The sequence below is a fragment of the Trichechus manatus genome, unplaced genomic scaffold, assembly GCF_000243295.1.
Source record: "Trichechus manatus latirostris isolate Lorelei unplaced genomic scaffold, TriManLat1.0 scaffold00193, whole genome shotgun sequence".
Lineage (NCBI taxonomy): Eukaryota > Metazoa > Chordata > Mammalia > Sirenia > Trichechidae > Trichechus > Trichechus manatus.
Window position 1 is genome coordinate 1,114,424 of NW_004444129.1, and position 9,669 is coordinate 1,124,092.

The following is a 9,669-nucleotide window of genomic DNA, read 5'->3' on the forward strand; positions in this document are numbered from 1 at the left end:
GGTTGGGAAAAATCCATACATTAGAAGTGACTATTGGGCTTTAAAGGATGGATGGATGGGTGGATGGATGGATGTTAACCAGATGAAAAAATATGTAAGGATGCATTTTGAACGAAAGGAATTACATTTCAACCAAAAGGAAATGAATAAGAAAATACTGTAGAGTCACACAAGAACTTTGGGCTGTTGTTGGTTGTTAGGTTTGTTGCTGTCAAGTCGATTCCAACTCATGGTGACCCCATGTGTGCAGAGTAGAACTGCTCCATAGGGTTTTCAAGGCTGTGACCTTTCAGAAACAGATCGCCAGCCTGTCTTCTGAGGCACCTCTGGGTGAATTCAAACTGGCAGCCTTTTGGCTAGTAGTCCAGTGCGTAACTGTTTGCGCCACCCAGCTGCTTACATATTTGGGCAATGGTGAATAATTCAGTTGTGGTTGCTGGGGCTGAGAATAACTGATATGGAAAAAGTGCGTCAGGCTAGGTCTACCGAATGTTCTTCTAAGGAGTTTTGACTTTATCCTGTAGGTTACCCAAATATCAGGCATTTGAGTAATACCTCCTAGGTTTTTTTTTTTCCATATCTGCACACCTCTTCTATAATTATTTCTAACATTTTTAATTTAAGGAAATTGTTTTTAAGTATTCATACATTAATTAAAAATCATCTTGCATATCTCCAAGGGAACTCCTCCTTTATTTGAGAAACAGTTAGAGGTGGTGGAGAACAATCAGAAGATTTTACTTGGGAGCGTGATATCAAATAACGTTTGAGAGAGAAACCAAGAGCAGTTTTTAGGAAAGAAGCAGGAATAGTAGTGGGGACAAGAAGATCTGATAAAGAGGCTTTTGCTGTGCTCCAGGCAGGATATAATGAGGTCTGGAACTAAAGCAGTGGCACCGAGGTTACAGAAGACAGTGAATTTAAGGAAATCAATAAGACCTCTTTCCTCTTATATTCCTTATCTGTTCCCACACTGAAGATTATGAGATTTTATAGTTCCTATAAAAGCATATAAAGCACAAGATCAGAAGTCTATAAATATTAGCTCAGCACGAATTCAACCACAGCCACAGATCTTTCACTTTGCAGAGAGATTCAAACTGTAGAAGGTAGTTCAAATTCATCCAGAGTTCAAGATCTGCCTCTCCGGAAAAAACGAACCCAGAGCGTAGTTTTCTAGATTTAGTCAACACACAGGGTGGGAAGAAAGAAACACACACAGTTCGTTTGTAAATTTGGCAACAATACATTACCCGTCATGTGAAATGTTGTCTGTCTTAGTCATCTAGTGCTGCTATAACAGAAATACCACAAGTGAATGGCTTTAACAAAGAGAAATTTCTCTCACAGTCTAGGAGACTAGAAGTCTGAATTCAGGGCGCCAGCTCCAGGAGAAGGCTTTCTCTCTCTGCTGACTCTGGGGAAAGGTCCTTGTCATCAATCTTCCCCTAGTCTAGGAGCATCTCAGCGCAGAAACCCTGGGTTCAAAGGACGCGCTCTGCTCCCAGCACTGCTTTCTTGGTGATACGAGGTCCCCGTCTCTCTGCTCACTTCTCTCTTTTATATCTTAAAAGAGATTGACTTAAGATACAACCTAATCTTGTAGATTGCATCCTGCCTCGTTAACATAACTGCCTCTAATCCGGCTCATTAATATCATAGAGTTAAGATTTACAACACATAGGAAAATCATATCAGATGACAAAATACAGGGAATCATGGCCTAGCCAAGTTGATAGATATTTTTGGGGGACACAGTTCAATCCATAACAGTGTCCAAACACTCTGTAGTTGCACATGTGGTCACTGTCAGTTTCTCTTGATGATGACCTTTTTAAAATTACTGAAATATTACCAAGAATTTATATAATATCTTTTCCAGAAGAGTCATATTTTATTGTCAGATAAAAATCAGCCCCATCCAAAGTACTTAAGTTAAAGTCCTTAACCTTCTGCCTAGAACGATCGCTTGCTTCAGAATTCTTGAAAAGTTCAGTGGTTTTTGCTTTTTTGTAGTTATTACAGCCTAAGACAGTGTGGGATGCTCTAGCATGGCACAGTGATCTCTAATGGATTCTATGGCCTTAACTTCTTCTGTTAAAGAAATAAAGAAAACAGACTCAAAAACCACCAGGCTGATAAGAAAGCCAAGGCAGATGCTATTAAAAAAAAAAAAAAAAAGGAATGGAAAAGAATACTTTTTGAGAACCTCAGTAGTGGGTATAGGATATAGGAATAGATTATCACCTGTGTTATGTTCATTTTAAGCAATTAAATAGGTGGCTTACAGATGTGATGAAAAGTCAAGGGTCCTTTAACCCAGCAGTGAAGACCAGACAGTTTCTAATGTCTGTTCACAGGGAACAGCAGCATGGGCCACTGCTTTCCTCTCCACTGTTTAGTGTTGACCTTTCCATATTTCCAGTTTGGTGCTGACACCGTAAGGACTAGGCAGAGCTCTGCATGTATTCTCATTTTAAAATGCTTTGTGAGAAATCAGGTGACCTGAACAAAGTGACCTTGGCAGTGATCTCTGCTGTCTGTATTATAAAGCAATTTCACTTAAGGTCGTAATGAAAATTTAGTATTTGTTCCCAGAGGCCCATTCTCCTTATTATCAGGAACTTCCTCGAATTTTCTTGATTATCCTTTCACATCTTTCTTGGGGGTCCGGTTCTTGTTTGGACCCAAGCTAGACAGTGCTGAACTAAGGGAATCACCTATTACTTAAATTTGCAGTTGCTAGATCTTGTAGGGAGCCCTGGTGGCACAGTGGTTAAGAGCTACAGTGACCTTAGGTCAGCAGTTCAAATCCACCAGCCGCTCCTTGGAAACCCTATGGGGCAGTTCTAGTCTGTCCTATAGGGTCGCTATGAGTTGGAACCAACTCAATGGCAATGGGTTAGATGTTGTAGGGAAGAGGTGTACTAGCTAATATTGTGAACATATTACTCTAGGAGGGCAGGCATTGATCTAGCTTATTAATAGTTGGGTCCCCAGCACTCAGTAGAATATGTAACAATGATAGACAACAAATATGCCTGAATTGAATGAAAAATGCAAACAAAATGAATGAAGTTGCATTCATTGGCTTTTGCTTACTAAAGCTACAATAACTAATAACCATAAAGTATTGGTAGCTTACAATAACAAAGGTTCCTGTTTTGTTCAAGTTATATGTTGACTTTATGCCATCAGTGGCTCTGTACCTGATCCACATGTCTTCTTGATTTCAGGATCCAGGTTGAAGTAGAAACCCCTTGTGAGCCAGCCCCTTCTCCAGGCACAGGAGAGAAAGAGAAGAGAACTGATGGAGAAGCATTAGATAGAGCTTTAAAGACTCTACTCTTAACATCTACTTACATTTCACTGGACAAGCCAGTCACATAGCCATGCCTGACAGTGGGTTGGCGAAGTAAACTCTGACACCAGAGTTTACTTGTGGTCACACAACTGCAGGTGTGGGGTGTGTGAGTTGCCTCTGAGGAAAGGGAAGAGAGTCACTGAGACCAACAACACAGACTTCCACAGAAGGGAACTATGAATTTTGAGAAGTTGTAGTTTGTGATTCTCAGTCGTAGCAGCATTGCATTATAGCATATTCTAAAAATATGATAAAGAAAATCCTAACAAAATTTGTTTACGTTTGATATGTTGAAGTAATTTGATGAAGGCTTGCTTTATTGTCTTCTACACATGCTTTTCTGTATTATAAATAGCATAACCTGACCTAGGGAAAGGTGATGCTTAATTAAATGGTTAGGGTTGTTGCTAAGAGATATTTGGAGATTGGAAAAATAATTGTGTGTACTTTTCTGTCTCACTTTTGATCAAAGTCAAGTAGCTGCCATTTTGTTTTTTAAAATATTATAACCAAGAAAACTAAACCCTTTGCCGTCAAGTCAATTCAGACTCATAGTAACCTTATAGGACAGAGTAGAACTGCCCCATAGGGTCTGCAAGGAGCAGCTGGTAGACTTGAACTGCTGACCTTTTGGTTAGCAGCTGAGCTCTTAACCACTGTGCCACGAGTAGCTGCCATTTTGTTTTTTAAAATGTTATGTCTTCCCGTTTTTTGTTTTGTTTTCTTCCAAATTCAAAAGTAGGAAAATGTTCGTGAAACCTAAAAGCTGGGGAAAAAAAAAAAAAAAAACTAATATTTATTGAGCTTTAACACATGCCAGATACTATGGTGAACCCTTGGCACCCTTTACCTCATTTGCTCTTTATAGTAATCATTATTGTGATTAAAGTTGAAGATGAGAAAATAAAGCTTATAGAGCTTAGCCAAGATCACACAGCTAACACGGTATAAGGCTGAGATGTGAACCCAGAGTTTTATCTCATAGCCACCATGACTTAACTTTTGTAACTTAACTGTAAACTTGTAAGAATAAATAGATCAATACACGCTAATTTAAAAAAAAAATCACATATGTGTACTCATAAAATACATGCAAAATGGAAAGGTTGATCTCTAAAGCAGCACGGGCCTTGGCGTGCCCTAGATAAGTAAGGCCACAATAATAAACTCACCAGTGTTCAAAGGACAGAGTTGTGGGAAGAGAGAATGATTGCTTGGAGACAAATGTTGACTAACCTTGGGGTAGTTGTTGTTGTTAGGTGCTGTCCCGTCAATTTCTACCCATAGCAACCCTGTGTGACAGAGTAGAACTGCTCCATGGGGTTTTCTAGGCTGTAATCTTTATGGGAGCAGATTGCGAGGTCTTTCTCCCGCAGAGCCGCTGAGTGGGTTTGAACCACCACCCTTTCAGTTAGCAGCTGAGCACTTAACTGTTGCATCACGAGGGCTCCTTTACCTTGGGGAAGTAGAATGAAATTGGAAACATTTTTTAAAGGAAATGCCAAAGGAATGTGATATTAAATCCTTAAAATTTTTGTAGAACATAATTATGAATTACCTGCAGATACTTGAATTGGACATTAAAAAGCATCCTTTTCAAGAGTTAAGAATATAGATAACTGTTTCCTTTGCTATTTCTTTTTTTTTTTTTTTTTCATTTTTAAGAAACCAGGTATACAGGCTATTTTAAATTGATAAGATTTCCCCTCAACATTTATAATATGTACAAACATTGCCTTATGACTTTTCTGGGGTCTATAGAAGCTAGAAGTCACCTTATTGTTAAACAAAAGAAAAAACTTCACATTTTTTTCAATTAATTTCACATTTTCTGTTTTGTTAAGAACATAAATGCTTTGAGTAACTTGCATTGTAATCACATCTGTCCTGTGTTCATTTTTTCATTGACATACTTCCAAATTTAGGTCAAATACAATGCCACTTCCTCTTTGAACTCCTAGCTCTTAATGCTAGTCTGAATTAATCTTTTTTTTTTTCAGCCTCCTGTTAGTTTGCCGAGACTTCATAGTTTTGTTATTTATCATTTGCTTCATACTGTATTAATGCCTGTTAGGCAGGATTATGAAGGGCCAAGTTACCCTCATTTTTATGCCCTTCTCTTTGCCTATAATTTCTGTTCAACGTGTTGTCAGAATTCCCTGACCCTAACCCTGACTCTGAACATGATTTCACAGCCCTCTGTGCTATTTCCTATAACTGATTCTACCTATAATTACTCATTCAAAACTGGTCTTGCCCAATGGACAGAGATGCTTTTACCAGACTTCTGTGGATGGTACGGTTGTTCTATAAATATTTGTTGAACTAATGAATGAATTGGTTTTTATAATAATTACCATGATATAATTTTGCTTATATTTAAAAGGAAGTGACCTTAAAAAAAAAACAAACAAATAAAAACCTAGCCATCAAAGTCTGCAGATTATGTTAAGATCGTCCTGAATTCTCAGCATCACATAGTTGACCATTCATTTCCACCACCTGTCAAACATACTCTCCAGTTAACTCCTTCTCATCATATGCGCTGGCCTCACTGCCCTAGACTCCTTAGGATTGTTTCTTTGCAGAGAAAAGACATATGTTTTGGTCTAACTTTCAAACATGGTGATAAATCCAATTTTTATGTTGTGAGAAAGACTGAAAAGGTGTTTTGTAGCCCTCTTTTAATTCTTCTTTTCTTTCCAAATTGTAGGGCCTTAAAGCTGCTGACAATGATCCCACAGCTCCGCCATATGACTCGCTCTTAGTCTTTGATTATGAAGGCAGCGGCTCCACCGCCGGGTCCCTGAGCTCCCTAAATTCCTCAAGTAGTGGTGGCGAGCAGGACTATGATTACCTGAACGACTGGGGGCCACGGTTCAAGAAACTGGCTGACATGTATGGCGGAGGTGATGACTGAACTTCAGGGTGAACTTGGTTTTTGGACAAGTACAAACATTTCAACTGATATTCCCAAAAAGCATACAGAAGCTAGGCTTTAACTTTGTAGTCTACTAGCACAGTGCTTGCTGGAGGCTTGGCATAGGCTGCAAACCAATTTGGGCTCAGAGGGAATATCAGTGATCAAACACTGTTTGGAAAAACACTGAGCTCAGTTACACTTGAATTTTACAGTACAGAAGCACTGGGATTTTATGTGCCTTTTTGTACCTTTTTCAGATTGGAATTAGTTTTATGTTTAAGGCTTTAATGGTACTGATTTCTGAAACGATAAGTAAAAGACAAAATATTTTGTGGCGGGAGCAGTAAGTTCAACCATGATATGCTTCAACATACTTTTGTTACATTGCATTTGCTTTTATTAAAATTCAGAATTAAACAAACAAAAAACCTCATGGAACGATTTTATTATCTTGGGGATAAGACCATGAGATTGGAAAATGTACATTACTTCTAGTTTTAGACTTTAGATTTTTTTCCCCACTAAAAATCTTAAAACTTATGCAGCTGGTTGCAAATAAAGGGAGTTTTCATATCACCAATTTGTAGCAAAATTGAATTTTTTCATAAACTAGAATGTTAGACACATTTTGGTCTTAATCCACATACACATTTTTTATTTACTGTATTTTTTCCACTTCACTGTAAAAATGTATGTGTACATAATGTTTTATTGGCATAGTCTATGGAGAAGTACAGAAACTTCAGAACATGTGTATGTATTATTTGGACTATGGATTTCAGGTTTTTTGCATGTTTATATCTTTTGTTATGGATAAAGTATTTACAAAACAAAGTGACATTTGGTTCAATTGTTGAGCTGTAGTTAGAATACTCAATTTTTAATTTTTAAATTTTTTTTATTTTTTATTTTCTTTTTTGTTTAGGGAGGGAGAGAAGTTCTTAGCACAAATGTTTTACATAATTTGTACCAAAAAAAAAAAAAAAAAAAAAAAGGAAAGAAAAGAAAGGGGTGGCCTGACACCAGTGGCACTACTAAGTGTGTGTTTTTAAAAAAAGTAAAATGAAAAAAAAAAAAGCTTTTAAACTGAAGAGACTTCTGAAACAGCTTTGCCTCTGTATTGTGTACCAGAATATAAATGATACACCTCTGACCCCAGCGTTCTGAATAAAATGCTAATTTTGGATCTGGTGACTGGTTTGAACTTTTTCTTTTCTACTTGAGCTGCTTTGAATGTTGCAGAAATCCCAAGTACCGGAGTTTCATTGAGAACAACAGTACAAAAGTGTGCATTTGTTCTTGTACTATTCCACAGTGAAAGCCTTAGCGTGACAGCTCGGTACATTGAGCAACAGAGAGAATCAGTGTGGATCTCCCAATCATTAGAGAAGAAAAACATCAAGTGATGCAGGAATAGACTAAGTGGTGGTGCTAGAAAATCACATACTCTAGCTTCAGTGAACTCTCATGTAATTCTTAAAATAATTTACATTTTGATTCCGTTTGGCTCAAGCTAATGGCTATGCTGACTCTAACAGGCCTTTCCCCTTAGATCACAAGCACAGGGAAACCTCAGTAAAACGGGCATACAACTGAGTCCCGGAAGCTGCAGTCAACACACCTTAAATTCTCACACAGTTCGTTGAAGCCATTGCTTTATCTACTTAGTGAAACATTAGATTTAACTGACTTTTATCCACTCATTTGACCAATTGCTTTATCTTGGTATAGTCCTAAAAAAACAAAAATAAACATTGCCATCAAGCTGATTCTGACTGATAGTGACCCTATAGGACAGACTAGAACTGCCCTGCAGGGTTTCCAAGGAGCAGCAGGTGGATTTGAACTGCCAACCTTTTGATTATGCAGCCATAGCTCTTAACCACTGCACCACCAGGGGTCCGGTATAGTCATAGAGGACAAAAAAAGGAAATCATCTTACTAAATTTTGTAAAATCCTTCATGTATCTTACTATGATTCATAAGTGAATTTGAAGAGACTTGGAATTCTCACTGTATTTTTCTGTTTGCTTCATAATCATTATTGCACCATATATTCCTATGCTTACACTTTGAAAAACACATACACAGTATATCGCCTTTAATTAACTCCATATGTTTTGATTAACATAAAGGTTATTTTGTATTAGTGAAATTGGCTTTTCTATTGATTCACTCCGTAGGCAGTACTTGTTACTTCTCTAATCACTGAATGCCAAAGCTTGCCTCTGGGAATTTCCATAATTACTGAATTCACTAATTGGAATAGTTTTTTCTGAAATTGATTCTTATGCTGTGCCGCCAAGTTGTTGTACATCCAAATGAAAACCGAGCTATCTTTTTAAATTCAAACTTCACAACATTTAACGTTTACATCCTTTCAGTAAACACTCTTCAAATTATTATGGTTGATATACAGTCATAGACTATATATAAACTGTAGGCATTAACAATAAGCATTTTATATACACACAGTCAGTAAATACAAATGTTAATATTTTTCACAACTTCTGTTTTTTTGCAGAAGTAATTCATGACCATATTTCCTTTAAGAAATTTCTGTTAGCAGTTTGATGTAATTTTTAGCTTTTTTTCCAAAAAGCATTTACAGACATAGTTTCATAAAGATTTGATTTTGTTTTGTTTTGATGAAAATGGGATTGTATATTATGTATTAGTCTGTAACTTGCCTTTTCCATTAAGAGTATGTCTTGGAAATATTTTCATATTAGTATATATGCACATCTACCTCATTCTTTTTAACTGCTACATAGTGTTCCATAATATGGACTTAATAGTTTACTTAACCATTTCCTAATTAATTGGTTCTTTTCCTTTTTTTAACTATTAAAAACAGTACTACAATAAACATTCTTGTACATGTCTTTTTGCATGGGAGTCTTTCTCTAAATTAGATGCCTGGAGATGGAATTGCTGGATTAAAGAATGTGGAGAGAAGTTCATTAAATTTGGCTGAGATTATAAACATTTTAGCATGACTTCAAAGTGCCTTTAGCTAAAAGAAGAGGTTTTCTAAAAGCCAGCAACTTCCTCCTTAGGCAAAAGGATTTTATGCAGCTCAAAATAGTAACCAAAAAATGGAAGATAATTAAGCCAAGGCCTTATTCTTTTTTCTTTGGAAGTTAGCCTTTGAGTCAAGCCACAGTACTAGTTTCAAGTACTTTGTAAAATGAGTGTAACCATGTGATATAATAAACTGATGCTGAAAACTGTATTTATGAATGTGGTTTTTGGACCCCATCCAGAAACATGTTTTCTTAGGCTGAACCTGGTAATTTGGGTCTCTGTTGCAATATTGGCAGTGAACAAACATGGTAACAGATTGCTAGAATCCACATGAAATGGGTTATTCTCCATGATA

At 36.9% G+C, this 9,669-nt stretch overlaps 1 protein-coding gene across 2 annotated transcripts in view; it reads left to right on the top strand.

Moving 5' to 3' along the window:
- The window catches only part of CDH2 (cadherin 2), a 262,696-nt gene extending 255,223 nt beyond the window's left edge, over window positions 1-7,473 (top strand). For both annotated transcript variants that reach the window (XM_004387755.3, XM_012558891.2), the window contains one exon: window positions 6,078-7,473. In XM_004387755.3, coding sequence (XP_004387812.1) covers window positions 6,078-6,284 — 207 coding nt within the window. In that variant the 3' untranslated portion in view covers window positions 6,285-7,473. The remainder of the gene's footprint in view (window positions 1-6,077) is intronic.
- Window positions 7,474-9,669: the final 2,196 nt, after the last annotated feature.